We start from the raw sequence: 16,471 nt of genomic DNA on the forward strand, positions 1-16,471 counted from the left end.
TCTTCTTCAGTCTGTTAATTCGTATTATTAGGATGGCGTCTGTAGAAAACTGAGAATGTGCCAGAGAGTATAAATTTGACAGACAATTAGTATACATTTCTTTAAATATATGATTTGTAAATCACTTCTGTTATACATTCATTATTTAATAACCAAAGGTTGTCGGAGCAGGGCTTCATCACTGCCTCCATTGGATCCTCCCTGAGAGTAGTACACTCAAATAAAGCAGTAAGAACATATTACTCCTGCTCACAGCACTGCTGTCTGTTTGTCTGCTAAGGGCCAGGATGGGGCTGACCTTGCCTGGTGCTGAATTTTGCAGAGGGAGTCCTTCAGCAGGCACAAACCAGCACTTCACCTGCAAGGAGCGGACTCTCTGCTCCATCTCTGAGGAAATCTCAAGACATTGTAAGGTACCATGAAGAGAAGAACCCGTCTAGTGAGGAGAGCAACGCACCTGCCGTCAAGGGGTCATCTGAAGGCAACGATGAGTATGAATAGCAAGCATAAGGTCCTGGGTAAATGGAAAGTGTAATATTCCAACTGAAAAGAGGCTTGCTTGATAACTCTTTGGACAAAGGAACTGAGCATAGAGAAAACTATACATAAGGGGTTCACTCCCAACTCCAAAGCATCATTTTCTTTCTCATGCTCTTTCTATACAAGCCCCTGCTTGGCAACAAGGTGAAGAAACAGCAGTGGGGAGGCACTTGGAAAGCTGGCAGAGCCAATGGTAAGGGCCAGCTGGCAGTAGAGCTTGCTTCACATGTGAGCTCAAGCTCAGCTGTTCATATTCCACAAGACTAGTTACCAAAACCCTTAAACAGCCACATCTCAGCTGTCTCTCTCTGGGAAAAGAATCATAAAAGCCAGGGTCATCTGTTAAATATCCTCTACTGATTTTCCTGCCTAGTACTTTAAGAAATCATGGCAAAAGGATGAGAATAAAGTAAATAAAATTCCCACCTACCACAAATGTGTTTCATTTCATGCTTCATTTCAGTTCCCAGAAGTTTTAAAAACTAAATATGGTCAAAAAGCATTAAAACATCATCCCAGAAAGCAAGATGTGGAATAAGTCCAAGTTGGGCAAAAATGAGCCCAGTTCCAATCACTTAATGAAGTGGTGTGAGGATGCAACTGATGTATTTATGCTTCATTTTTAACAGGCAGATTTACTCCTTTGCTTAATCTCACCTTCAGCGGCACCACTTGCATCAGAATGGCGAAGTTAGTGAGGTGGTTACAAAGACACACTGAGTAGTTGAGGTCCCCACTCTCACGCACACAACCTTCATTAGACCAAACACCAGTTCCATTGCTGCAAAGCACACAAAAATGGAACATAATCTCTATCAAAATGCATCTTATGAGGTTAATTTGTCATGCATTGTACTATACAGGAGATAAAAAAGGTTTGAAAGCTGTCTCAGGTTGGAGCATCCACAAACACTGCTAGTGTCTTCTCAGTTCCATCATGAAAATAGTTAAGGAAAATATTGACCAGAACAGGGCCCAGATCAGACCCCTACAGGAATGTCTGTAGAGATTTCTTCCCAGTTTTATAACCAAGGAACGATAACTACATTTTTTCTTTACATTGTGCAACTCATTTATGGCATTTCACCTAGATACAAATTTCTATATTCTGAGAACTATAGTATCAGACAAGTCAATAATCTTGCAAAACTCAAAAAAGTCAGTCTATCTTCTTTGCAGCCTCTCCCTTATCCACTGTCCCACTCATCCTGTCAGTTCAGACCGACTGAGCATGATTTCTAGTGAGCCATCCACATCAACTGGTTTTTGTCATTTCATCTTCAGGTGCAGCAAGAGCAGCTCCTGCTCCACTGAGGATGTGGCTGGGCTGGCTGTGTGCCCTGGTCCCAGGGCTGAGCAGGAAAGTGATCCTCATGAGTTTGCTTCTTCGTAGAGCCGGAGAAACCCAGAAAGCCCTGTGCTACCACAGCCCTGCAGTGGAGTGGGGACATGGAAGGCACAGCCACACATCTCGGGGGGCTCCATGGGCTCAGACACCGTGGGTCACTCACCCAAACTGCCTGCTTCTTAACCATTTATTTCTTTTGATATTATTCTGGGTCTTGAAGCTAGACTGAGTGATTTGTATTTTTCTTGGTGGTTATTTTAAAGATAGGTATTACCTCACCCTTCCTCTGTCCTTTGGGACCTCCTTCAGTTCTCAAAGAGAGTCTGTTGTAGGTCAGAAACCAATTGCTTATTCTTTAACTACCATGCACTAGGGAATAAGACCATCTTGACACAAATAAAAGTCATTTGGAAGGACAGATTTTATATTTCAGTTTCTATCCTAAGGGAAAGCCTCAAGGGCCCAAGCCCCAATGGAAAACAGTACAGGAACAATGCCCCAATCATATTAATTCGCTTCAATAAAATCTGTTTCTAATTTATTGTAATTTGTGAGTAACCATAACAACAAGTAACTGCCAACAGCTGGGAGAGTTCAACATACTTGAAACACAACTTCAATAAAACAATTACAGTGACCTTCCCATGTGCATGCCGGATAGAAGAGATCACAGCATTGTAGGCCATTTGTACATCAATCGGGCTTATAGTGTTACGGCTCAAAAACTGTTGATCCCCACGAAATTAAAAATTCAGTATTTGTATTCTTTCTCAATTAATTCAGTAAGAGCAGCATGTTTGGAAACCAAAACCAGATGAAATATATTCAGAGCTGAAAAAAATAGCTACTGCTTTTCCATAGTTCCTGTTTTTTGAGTGAAATTTAAGGTGATATTTATTTCCTTTTCATTCTAATTTGCATTCAGGGACATAATATTTCTCCATTCCATGCATTGGCCAAAATTCACAGCTCTGAAATACTGATCTCACATGATGTTGTGACACAGGCACAGATCCAGTGAAAACAATGTCTCTGCTGGAGGTTTGCCATCTTAAAACATCCAAGCATCTGCCCAAGTGGACATACTCATAAACCAAGATAAGCACGATTTGTATCAGTCTGAAGTTTTGATTCCAAAATTTTTCAGTCTTTCAATTACCTACTTAACATAGGGTCTGTGAATAACAAGTCTCCTATTTATGGTAAGAAGCCACTATCGGAGTGTGGGTTTTGTAAGCAGTGGCTCCATTTCTTTAACTATTTCCATGAATGAAAGAGAATAAAAAGAATATAGGTAATACATAGCATCAGAAACTAAGTGTAATTTAAGTAAACCAAGTTAAAGAATTTGAAATTACGTAACATACCTATAGTCCAGAAATGCACAGTAAAGATGAACTCTGTTACTCTTGTTTAATGCTTGGCTGTATTGTCTGGGAGTCTGCAAGGAAAAAAAATATAAAACCTGAAGGAATGTTTAAAAAGGACTAAATTCCACTATTCAACTACTTTAAATTCTCATTGCTATAATAACTTCGATAGACTTATTCTAGATTAACACACCATAACTGAAAGCAAATTTTGTCACTCTTCATAGCTTTAACACAAACTCCAAACATGCAAAGGCTGGTATTCAGGCTTAATTTTACACACTGGGATTAAAGTCATGTCACTTTGAGTGAGAAAACTGTGTCCCATTTAAGTAAATAGCAAACCAGGATTATTTATTGTATATAAATACAAATATATGTGTTAATTTTTGCAGGATTGGGGCGTTATTCTTCAGCATATATTTGTCTTTGTTGGGTTTCATTCTCATTGGGTAATAAAAATCTCACATTTTAGGATTAATAACACTGAAATATGTGCATTACAATGACCAACTCACAGACATTTTCTTTCCTCAATAGTGATTATTTTAAAACATACAATCAAACTGAAAGATGAATGCCATAATTCAAGATTTTATTTTAACACACTTTAGCATTATATTGACATTATTTCTATCTTCCATAAACAGATTTAGCCACTAACTCAATCTCGTCCATTCAGGAAGCCTTGAGACTCCATTCTCCACTCTGTTACACCAGTTTCATGACAAAATAATTCAAATTATATTGCAGTGAAGTAATAGTTCGTTATAGACAAAATATGCAAACTAGAGGGTTTCCAGGATCTATTCAACCCCTTCTAATGTATAAATGCCCAAAGTCCACATTGTGTTAGACTCTACCTTAAGGTAATTTTTTAATTACAAGAGTCTTCAACATAAACAAATCACTGGTGAATTAACAGCCCTTGGATTATTGCAAAACAATTATGCTGTCAAGCCGAAAGATAATCAAGTACTGCTTTCCTTGTTTTAAAGAAAGAAGGCAAAAACCCCCCACTGCCTCATCATGCTGAAACTCAACCAAGTACAAGAAGTCCCTGATGCAATTTTCCTTCTCCTCTCCCACAAGCCCAGCAAGGAGTGTCAGGCACAAGGTAACACAGTTCCCTCCTTACTAGCGATAATAAAGCATTTCTGCCTAACCCAGGACACTCATACATTCATACTGGATTTCCACACACTTCAAGTAGCTATGCTGTAGATAAGGCCATTTACTTCTTCTTAACTCACATGTCTGGATAATATAAATGAAATTTTCTTATCCGCTTGAGCAACATCCCCAGGCCAAATTTCTTGTTCCTTGACTCACCCTGTTTTCCCTAAGACTTCATCATAGAAACAACTGAGATTGCAGGTCAGGTACTCACAGAAAAAGAGTTTTGTGAAGAGGAAAGACTACCACTGATCTACCGAGGATCTCTATTTTCCCCTTTGACTCTGGTGACATCCTGTAGCCTTTTTCTACGAGGGGAGCAAAGCGAATGGTAAAACCTCACACTCTCACAAGTGTGCCAGACCGGGAAGTGATAATGGGACAAGATTCACATCCCTCATCACCAGGAAATACCTCACAGATATAACGCCCAATCTGCTCATGCCACTTTCTTTCCAGCTGTGGTGAGAGAGGTGTACAAAAACCAACTATATGACATTAATTAATACAGAGGAGTCCTTCCTTATCTGTGAAAGCCCTTCCCCATCGCTGGTTGCCTTGTGAAGGGCCCATGCAAGGCTTCAGGATCAAACCGGTACGTTCCCTGGCAGATCCATCAATTCTGAACTTCCTGCTCTTTTCAGAAAGTGCTCCACCATAAGCCTCAGCTTTAGCAAGAGCAGGAGTCCTGCACACCTTCCAAATCACAAACCACCTATGAAACATGGAGTGTCTTTCAGAAATTGCTTCCTTCTGTTAATCCCACCTCTTGCCCCTCAGAGTACTCTTGAAGAGCACTGGTTCAGAAACTGCAGGCAACTAATGATCCATAACCCACGGCTGGAAAACTGCCTTCTGCAACTTCAGTTAATTTAGAGTTTTGTTGGCAGAGTTCATTCTGTTTTACCGGCAGCAAGGGCATGTAGCATAATGTTTGCCCATTATGCTGTATAATGTTATGTCCATCATGTCTATAGCTTTCCTGAAGTAAGCAACTGAAAGAATCTAGTCAGCTTGTATTACAAATCACTTCTATGACAGGCAAACGGTGGCTAAAAAAAAAGAGAGGGAAAGATCTGCTGTAATAACAGCTAAGATCGTACAATAACTGTCATGTCTGATTTGTAAGACATCTCTAGATAAATCTTGATTCTTAATACACGAAATGGAAAGGGCACCACAGGGTCAGGTTGGAAGAAGCCATAGTACTTCGGTCGTGTATCTTTTCACACAAATAAATCCCAGATGTATGTTTTGCCCTTAATTAAGTATCTCTGGGAAGGGAAAAATTATTGGTTTTCTCCATCTTTAACTCTAAACACAGGTGTCACTCATTAGACAAAGAACTACACCAAGTGAGGCTATACAGTCTCTGAGCTGGTCGGAATTGTGTGAGTACCCACATGGAAAAAGAATAGATAAATAATGTGTATACAAGAAGAGTCCATCCCAATTTGCCTATTTACTTCTCTTAAAGAATATGTCTCATGTTTTAACACACACAACATAGGCCTCGCAAGGCTTTTCAGTGCCATTCATGATAACTGCATAAAATACTCATCTTCTCAGACCATGTTGGAGTTCTGCAACAAAATCATCATTAGAATAGAAAGCTCCTCAACATACAAGAAACTGGCTACAATGAGGAATAAACCCTCTCTGATCTTCAACAGCTCTACTTCAAAGTACTCTCTAATCTATGAAAAACAAACTAACTGTACCTCAATACTGCGTTTCTTAAGCTAAACTGTGTGACAGCTTATATGTGACTTGGATCCTGTAGCACTGAGGATATTGATTTAATGACATCGATAACAGAAAGCTTAATGTACAAGTAGGCTTTTACACTAAAAGATTAAGTCACTTGAATGTTTATAAAAGCCTGTGAAAGGACAGTTTATGCAGCTTTCAGTAGTGTGGAGAGGGAAAGCACCAGCATGCTAAGTACTCCAGGATCTGTGCATCAGTTCTCCCTAATCTAGGTTCTTTACAACAGTCCTTCCGCATGGAGAGGGGTACATGCAGCTTCTTCAAAAAGGGATTACATTAAAAGAGGAAAGCAACCTCTTGCCACCGAGAAACAGTGCAAACTCTACGTCTGCCTGATGGAGCAGGTATCTTGAGGAAGGGCTGTCTCTGTTTATATCATGGCTGTTCAGCATCCTTTATACTAACCATTGACTCTCGGTACATTAGTCAGACTTTCAAGCAAACCACAGAAACTCATTGTATGTGTTGAGAGCATACAGAGGATATGCATGGATGTGTGATGGGGTTATGGTACTTACACTGCTGGGAACTAGGCACCAGGCCATGGTTAGTGGGTGAAGAGGCCAAAAAAGGGGGGTGAGGGGCTGAAAGGACTGCTGGAAACCTTCAGGAAAACCCAGTTGCAGGAAATGTCATGAACACAGTTGCAGAAGAAAAACAGTCAGCCAGCTGCTGCTGGGAAGGCTTGCCAAGGAAGAGGAGCCAAGCAGAGGGTGGGGTGAACCTTTATGAGATTAGCTTGTTTCTCCTCTCCGCCCCCAAATTTAAAAAGCAAGTATTTAGCTACATAGTGGTGGCCACCAAGGGAGGAGGGCGTGCACCTTCTAATTCAATATGTATTTTTCTCAAGTGTGAAGAAAGAAAAATCTGTGGGTCAGATCTGCCATTGATCTAAACTCAGTAGCTCCACGTCCAATGTGTTGGGTGTTTGACTTCCTCTCGTCCAAAGTAGTTGATAATTTACCCTATTAAATTCAATTTGGTGTTCACGTGTCTCTCTTTACAAAATACAGCATTTTGTCTAATTCAGAGATTTTGAAGCCTTGACTTCTCAACCTCCAAGAATACCATGGATCATTTTGAAGGAGGTGAGAAAATCACTAAGACAAACAAGCTTCTTGTCAGTATGCTTGTGGCTTTTGTGCAGTTCACAGCCCCACTGAAATAGTCTTACAGATGTATGAATCAAAAGCACTTTTGATTCTGGTTTATGGATTAAATTAGAGACTAAAACGATGCTTCTAATTTAAGGATTTCCTGTCCTTATAGTGACATTCTGACTGTTAGCATGACCTATCCAGGGCCACACACTTTATTGATTTTCATTTCCACCTTATACGATCTACTTCTCCTAATTACTTTGAAAATTAAAACTTTAAAGTACATTAATCTACTTGGTTCCCTGGAAAAAGACAGACAGAAAGAAAGAGAAAGAAAGAATAATCACCTATTTCTACAGTGGCTATATTGGCTGTTTTCTTCCAAGCTGTGAGAAAACTGCATTGCAACAGACCTTGGGCTTAGATCACCCAACTATTTTAATTTAGAGTCTGTTTGATTGATTCACCCTAAGATGTAACTAGCATATGTAATAAAAAAATATTACAAATTGTACAAAAATGAATTTAGATTATGAATAGGGAATTAAAGTGTGTTATGCGTAAAAGCCAGACCTTTAGTTGTTCTATTGCTGTCAACAGAGCTACGCCAACACACACTGAAGCAACGAGCAAAACACTGTAGGCTCCCAGCGTCAACATGAAAGCTCACTGAACGTATTTCTTAATGGTACAATCATATAGTTAAAAAAAAAAAATCCCATGATATCACAAAGGGTGGAAGACTGTGACAGGCAACAATACAAAGGAAAAAAACAGAGAAATATCTGAGGCTATAAAGGCATCTGAAATTAGAAAAGGTTGCCATATATAATTGAATATGGATTGAGTTTGATCCTTCCTTTGCCTGAGGTCAAAAATAGTTGATGTATCAATTTCCTGCAAAAATACTGTTAATCAAATGCTACATGAATAGTCTTCCCCAGTTCTCTGAGTTTTCCATTTCACAGCTGCTGTATTGGGCAAGCAGTGTGAGAACAAAAAAAGTAATGAAAAAACCCATGAGCAACAGACTGAAAAATATCTTGGCTGCTTTAGTAGATAGGATTTTTATAAAGACAGAAAGAAAAGAAGGAAGGAATGGATGAGGAAATTATCCTGGTACTTTTTTCTTAAAAAAAATTATTGTGCAGAGCAAAAAAATTTGATTACTTCCGAATGTGTACAGCATTAGAAGACCTTGCTATTTTTCTCAGACTAGCAAGTCCACATCCCATTAAATAAAAGTGCCATTCTCTTAACAGGATCCCATCTTTCTTATGGCCGTGAGGAAGGGGCTTCCTCCAACAGCTGCCAAGACAACATCTGACCACTGACAGATCTCAGTGAGGGCTGTCAGGCAGTGTGCATCTGTAAAACAGTTGGTTACAATCTACAGAATTTGAAACAATTGCTTGGTGCTCATCTTTCTTCAGCTTGCCTCTTTGATCCGCTTTAAGTTACCCGCTTATAGCACAGGTAGGCTTCATGGCACCTAGAAAAGCTGGGGCAGTGATTGCTGAATGTACTGTAGGTGCAATGTCATGACAGTGTTAAAATAGTAATAGCTCTTCTCTCTGATTTTGGGTGCTAAATAGCATAAAAGTCACTTTCTTCCAAACTGCTTGAGGAAAGCTGCAATTTTGGCAATGGAAACTAACTACAACCTTTGAGTTAAAATTATAAAATCCCTAAACACACATGCACAGTTCCTAAATGGCTTTTCTTTAATTTTACAGCTAAAAAATTCCCACCCAAACATAGAAGTTACATTCACGTAGATGCCTCAGACAGTTACCACAGCACAGCATCAGTGGGTCAGCACTGAGGCCTGGATCAGGAATTTCTGAGCACAAAGTACCTCATTCAGTCTTACTAAGCCACATATCCTCTACAGACTACGCTTTCATACATTACTCAATTTCAAAGACCTCAAATATGTAACAATATATTTCTTCCTTTTTTTTTTTCTCTTTGGCCTGGGTACATATGGGCATGATGAGTGTTTTGTATGTATTTGTAAACAAGTAGTTGCATGCCAAATTCTTTCAGCTTGGAAGCCAAAACTATTTAAGATGCAGTACTGCAGTGTAAAACCATGCCAAACTCCCATTGACTGTAATCTGAATTAATAATACTCACAATATTGTTGTAAATCATGGTAATAAATGGAAAGCACAGAAAGGTTGAAAAATAGCCACAGAAAGAAGAAGGTTCATTTTCATTAGAGATGCATGGAGTTGAACTCACTGGAAGGCATGCACAAATAGAAACTGCAGGATAAGGACCTCTGAAATTCAATTTGGGCAGCAACCAAATTACATCAGTAAATATTTGATGTTTAAAAATTTTAAATGCCAGACAGTAAGAAATGAGGCTTAGCATAGCAGCCTTTCCTTATGTGAGCACCAATAAACACAGGATTGAACTGATGATCTGTATGAAAAGCTGCCTTGATGCTTAAGCGAAAAAATGATTACTCATGTCCCTTAAAGTACAGTTCTGTTCCAAAGAATGACAAAGTGAAAATATAAATATTCTCTCTCTAGAAATAGTCTCATTTAAGTAATTAGCAATACAGCAGTCAGATCATTTTGGTATATCCTTACAGTTAAACAGTTATATTATGTAAGAAAAAAATTTACACATACACAGGCCTCTAAATCTGCACGTGATTTAGACATCTAAGGATGGACTAAGGGGTGTAAAGTCACTGATTATGAAACACCTGAGACATGTTTTCTCACCTCTCTGAGTTTTAGCAAGTCAATTCAAATGAGAGGAAGTGAGAGCTTGTTTCTTCCCTGCATGTTATTGACAGAATTGTTTATGCAGGACCAGGGTCATCAAACTTGTTGGGACACTCCACTTTGCCTCCAACTGACTCAGGGTATAACCTCCAACAAGATACTACCTCTCCAAAACTAATGAATGCAGTCTGGCTCCAAAGAGATCTAATTTAAATCAGGTAATTTAAAATACAGGTGCCTGTGTTGAAGCAGTTACTCATTGCTTAAAAAAACTTCTTTTGTTTCAATGTACTGCAAAGCCCTGTAGAGCAGCTTTCCTACTTTTGCCATCTCCCCTCCCATCTGGCACACACTCAGAGCTCCCAGAACTTCATACCAGATAAAGGAAGAAACCCAGCTTGATTGTCAGGGCTCCAGAAGAGTTGGTCAGACTGGCAAATAAATAAATAAAAGGTAATCTAACAATTTTCATTGGTAGACCTACCTGAAGTGGAGATTGCCAAGAGGCCGTAAACACCAACTCCCATGGAGCCATTCTCCCCTAACCAAGATATCGTTTATGACTTTTATGCTCTGATCTGGTTTAACACATAGGAGTTAGATGGGCCAGGCTGAAAGTAATCTTTGAGCATGGATGAAGCAAAGGTAAAAATACAAAACTACCCCAAACCTGGGCATTTGGGGTTCTTCCAGGAAGTAATTTTGTGAGATACTACTTGGCAAGGCTGGCTATGAACGCAACTGGTTACCACGTTCATTCCTCTGCTTCAATACTGTATTGCTTTATGCTGCTTCTGCACTCCTAGGCTCCTTGAAAACACTATTTTTAATGTAAATAAAGTCAAATACTTATAAAGTTGTCTGTACAAACCATACACTAGCCTTGCAAAATTCTAGTCACGTAAGCCGCTAGAAGCTTACAGGCCTTTTTGGATAGATGAATGAAATACCATTTCAGCTTTTCCCCACCCCCCTTACAATCAGCATAATAAAGTAGATTTTGTGGTCATGCTGATACAAGTTCATGATAACTTTCCAAAACCGCTTAGTGAAATAGATGATGGCGTCTTTTGTTAAGGTTTTTTGTTTCCTTTTCTTGTGCCATTTTCTGCTACTCTGCATTACTATATTAAAAATGTATTGCTTTTCTAAAACAAGAAGCAGATGTTCCTTCTATCCACCCTTTCTTAATCTCCTCCATTTTTCTTAACTCATGTGAAAGTTCTACTAAAGGAAAACAACTAGTCTGATTGATAATGAAAAGGCTATTTAAGAACGGATGTTTTCTAATCCAACAGAACCATAATGAAAGATGTAAACAAATCTTTTTTTCCTCCTATTCACCTGTAGTATTTTGACATAGGCAGAGATATTTCCCTTTGCCATACAACTATCCAGGCCCATGCAGAGCTCTGTAACAAGAAACAACATCTAGGTAGTGACAAGAACTGTGATAGGGACCAGAAGGCAGGCATAAAGCATAATCCCTTAAAGGGATGCACAGAGTAGAATCAGTTTTAAGAATACTTCTCCTATTAGGTAATACTTCCACAATTCTTAGTTTCCAAAACAGTGCTTGGACTTTTCCTCCCAATGACTTTTTTTTTTTTTTCAAGAAGAGAAACATTTGCATCAGATGAGAACCACTCAAGACACTCAGACTTAGCATTTAAACTGCAGCTGTGATTTGCAATCCCCATGTTACTGGAGCAGAGAGAATTTAAATCAGAAACAAGAAACTGGGACGACTCAGCATTAGCTGGATACGAGTTGGGCACTTCGCCCGTTGTGCCGCACTGCCCATGGAGGGCAGCGGGACAGACAGGCAGTCAGTGCCTGAGAGTGTTTGCTCCGATTTCCACAGTACAGTCACCCATATCCCAAACAAGACATGCCTGGATTTTTGATAACTAGATTTCACAAAGCTCAGCTGAAACTGAAACCCCATAAAACAAAAGATTGGTATCTACAAATAACAAGCACTGGCAACAGCAAGAAGTTGCACCAAATTAAAAACCAACATGAAGCTACAAAACTCAACAGCAACCCAAGTCTCACTGGCACTTTTTTGCCAAAATACAAATTAAGTCTGAATTAGCAAACATCTCTGTTTCCTACAAGACTGAAAGTCATAGGAAGAATCAATCAATATTCACTCATATTTATTATGAAGAGGCTTTAGAGACTATTTAGGCAATTTTTCACAAAAGGAGCACATAGTAGTTAGCCCAAGATAGATTTCCAAGTGAAGAATCAATATGTATTACCTTTTCTAAGTAGACAAAAAGAAGAAGCACAAAGATGTCCTAATTTTCCCACATAAAGATCAAACAAAGTCTCTGTCCTTATTTTGGAAGAGAACAAGGACTTTGACAGCCTTGAGCAGTGAAACATTAAAATTTCATATACACTGCATGATAATAACAGGAATAACAGGCTGTTTACGGAATAATTTGGAATAATGCATTTATCTTATTTATAAAGACTTCAGTGCCCTGCCCTTCACCTCCAAGGACAAAATTAGCTTCTGGGAATGGGTCACTTTGGAAGTCTGGGAATGCAAGAGGTCTGATACAGTCAAAAATTGCCCATGAAGCAGGATAAAGACAGAAGGCACCATGGGAATAGGAATATGGCAAGGGGACCAGGGCTGCCGATCCTGGGGAAGGTTCCCTGAGTGTCCCTTGGGAGCCCAGTTAGGTCAGTGAGGCTTTACCCAGGGTTCCAGCTGAAGCACAGTCCTGTCTCCCATGTACACACCTGCATAAGCAAAGGCTTTAGCAACCCTTGGTGTGGAGGAATACAGGTGACAGCAAAGCAGTAAGAGCTAAGTGAGCACCCAGGGAGCGAGGTCTTCGAGGCACAGATCAAAAATCCTTTTGTTTTATGTGTGCACAGCAGGTAATTTAATGGGACTCTAGTTTATGACATAGATATGCTAATATGAATAAAATTGTATTTCTGAAGGAAAAAATCCAGCTTCTTCAGGTGTCAGAAGCCCCTTTGTCAGCTTCAGTGAGAGCTTGATCAGGTCTGCATTGCACAGTGAAAAAAACAAGATTTTGTAAGATATTCAATTGGTTCATCATAATGCAATTGTAGAGTCATCTTTGTTAACATTTCTTTCCAAACAAAGGACCATGTTTTAAATGGTGTTTTGAAGACATAATTTAATGAAAGCTTTAGGAGGAGTTTTAATAGTTTAGGTTAGAAACAGAGTACCAGGCTTAATGGTAAAAATATTTACCACTCAGTACATTTGTTACTAATATTTTTTTCTAAACTCGATTTATATGTTAGCATTTCCCATTCTCATTAAAATCCTGGCCATGCAAATGTTGCCCCTGAAAAGCAATACCTCACATTCTTTGTGAATTATATGTGGCAGCCTTTGTTTTATATTGACCCTTTCAGCTCTGACATCCCTTGACTAGCTGCTAATCATCATTTATCCTTTCCCTGACTTTGCTAATCTCCGGGGAGGGGGTGGGACAGGCAGTCAATGGAAGCGATGGAGTATAAATAATAACAGAGTATAATAAACATTCCAGTTGCAATGCCACATCTCATGACAAAGACTTTCAGAAAGATAGAGTGCACAGTCCTTCTACAATAAGACTGCTGTAACCATACTGGAAAATATTACAAAAAACTTCTGCTTGCTTAAGGTTAAGATATCCAGGCCCACTAGGTGAGATAAGGGAATGTTTATTCTGTATAATCAAAAATCACTTGGATTCACAACACTTGGTTTTATTCCCAAGTTCACTTTCCACACATGACTTTTCACAGGATCTTTCCTGTCTCTACATGTTTTGTTTCACATTCATTATCCTACCTATGTAGTCTGTAATGTCTCAGACTAAAATATGACTCCTGTATCTTGCTATGCTTTGCCTGGTGAGAATCCAGCTAAAGTCTGCATTCACCAGTGTAGAAGCCTGTTTTCACACACAGCCTAATACTGTGGCATTTTCAGATAACAGTCGTGGATCATCTGAATAGCTTTAAGTACCCACTGAACCTGGGGGCTTTTTTCCCCTGACTTTTCTCTCCCCAAACCCCTGGTGGGGAGATACATGCCCACTGCTTCACTTGTTCCAGTTCTAGCAAACATACAGCCACAGAGTGAAAATGATCTGAAAAAAAAAAAGAAAGTAACTCCAACAAAACCACAAGTTTTCTATAACATTAATAAGCTACAGCTGCTGTCTTAAGCAGTACAATCAATAAATGAGACAAGGAAATGATAGTAAAGGAGACAAGGACAGGAGCAGGACTACTCTGTTCAGATACAACCCAGATCTGCACCTGATTGGGTCTAAAGCTAATCCTCATTTTGAGACAAAAATACCCTTCTGTAATGCTTCTTGAGTAGCAAAGAGATGCAACACCTCCTTTTGCAAGGCTATTTCTCAGACCTCAACACCCCATTAAGATATTACACTCTCCTGACTAGATCTTTCTAGGATTAAGCTCATGGGTTTCCATTGCCTTTTCTTTTTTTGTTCTTTTTCCTTTTCATTGTGGAAAAAACCCTCTCTCAAGAACATTTACATTTTTCTTCTTCTGATTTGAATCTTTTCTCCCATTCCTGTACGTTTGCCAAATACGAGTTGTCTTTTAGACTGTTGCATGAATGGGGATGAAATTCACACAACTATTTAGTTTAGCATCATTTTTCATTCACAGGAAGCGTCAGGGTGCCAGAACGATTTGATTTGTGCATCAGCCACATCCAACGAATTGAGAACCAGTCTGGAATTAGGCCTGGTCCATTAACTCCAGCTACAAAGTTGAGTAATATGAGACTAAGCCATTGAGTTCATTTTTCAGATGAGAAAATGGAAGTTAGAGGAGCTTTGTGTATGTCTCTAGACATAACGCAGATAAAGATACTGTTGCTGATACGGCAGTGACAGAGAAATAGCCAACACTAATTTAAGCCAGGGCCCCTGGCCCTGCTATGGCAACGGTGCTACAGAAGGATAGTGTCAAGAGGCTGCTGCGCCCGGCACAGCCCGCCGCCCTCCTCCGGCACTTCTTGGAGCACTGGGCAGCCTGGGCTGGCAGAGGAGCCGGAAAGCCTGGGCACACTGCTCTGCCAGCCAGCCAGGGAGCCCTTGGGACTGCAGAAACAATACAAAGGCAACTTCAAGGCTGTGTTTTCAGAAGCATGATAAATACAGCACTCCTGAGAAGCTGGAGCTCTGAATTTTCAGTATATGTTGGTGGGGGTTTTTTTCCCAGATAACCAGGATGAAAGTTTCAAAGCAGGGGTACATTCAAACTTTCTGTCTTTCACCACTTTGCAAATGACACCAGCTTTTCCTCGTTTGCCTCAGCTAAAAGTTTACATGAACATTCAACCAAAAGAGTTGCGTGCAGCTGTACAAAAAAGTGGGCAAAGCAAACCCAAGGTGCACTACAGCAAGCTCAGGAAGAGGAACAAGCAGCCCTATAAGATATTACTGCCTGCCAGTTGATTCATCTGGGCATATCATGAAGTGCCACATAAAGGCATCTTCTACCATAAATTTGAATACCCCCATAATTCCTCAGCTCCCAGTTTGTGCTGTTTGTCTGGAGCTCAGTTTTTCCACGTGATTCTTGAAATCAGCAATGGGTCCCTCTGGAAACTGATCTAATGGTTTGAGGAATGCAGCTATGGTCATTAGAGCTTTGCAAAATCTCCAAGCTCGCTTGTCAATTACTTAGTACAACAATTTAAAATGGGCAAAGAATGAGAAATCTTATGTTCTCCCTTCAATGGAAATGCTGCACGCCTTGCCTTTCTCTTTCTTACACTTCAGTGAAATGTCACTGTGTGGTAACCCGGATTTTTAAGCATCTTGACAAGATGCAGTGGCCAGTAGTTACGCAACATACCAGAGTGCCACATTCCAGTAAGCTCCTGTAACACAGGCACCCTGTAAATCAATTGGCATCTTTTCCTTTCTTGTTTTTTCTTTAATTAAAATATATTACATAAATAGGGGAAATGCTTCTAGATCTAATAAAATTATAATCATACACAAAAGAAATGTCTGACTGCACAATTTAATTTACTAGGATAATTCTATAGAACATCAGAAAAATTACAAACCAAAAATCAAAAGCCTTCAGCAAACTGCTGCATGACAGTAGCTTTATAGGGCTCAGAGGCACCCATTCTTTTCCCACTGAGCCTATTAGGGAAATTCGCAGTGACTTCAAGTAGGTACAAGGCACAATATTCCTGTTCCACTGTGATTAAGAGTTATTAAAAAGAAAGATGGTTCAGTTTTAGGAATACAATGTCTCAGAATATTACAGCAACTATTTCAGTGTCATCTGAGTTATAGTTAGGGATGCTTTATGCCATGCAGCACGGAGATTTCTTTCTTCTGCTGAACATGTTATTTTTGGAAACATTCCTGC

General features: G+C 39.6%; 1 protein-coding gene across 1 annotated transcript in view; it reads right to left on the reverse strand.

Annotated features, from left to right (window-relative positions):
- The window catches only part of GPR133 (G protein-coupled receptor 133), a 154,905-nt gene that overhangs the window by 65,890 nt on the left and 72,544 nt on the right, over nucleotides 1-16,471 (reverse strand). The window contains exons 14-15 of the mRNA XM_009697328.1: nucleotides 3,256-3,329; nucleotides 1,198-1,321 (exon numbers count right to left, since the gene is read on the reverse strand). Of these exons, the coding sequence (XP_009695630.1) occupies nucleotides 1,198-1,321; nucleotides 3,256-3,329 (198 nt within the window). The remainder of the gene's footprint in view (nucleotides 1-1,197; nucleotides 1,322-3,255; nucleotides 3,330-16,471) is intronic.

The sequence above is a fragment of the Cariama cristata genome, unplaced genomic scaffold, assembly GCF_000690535.1.
Source record: "Cariama cristata isolate BGI_N322 unplaced genomic scaffold, ASM69053v1 scaffold4983, whole genome shotgun sequence".
Lineage (NCBI taxonomy): Eukaryota > Metazoa > Chordata > Aves > Cariamiformes > Cariamidae > Cariama > Cariama cristata.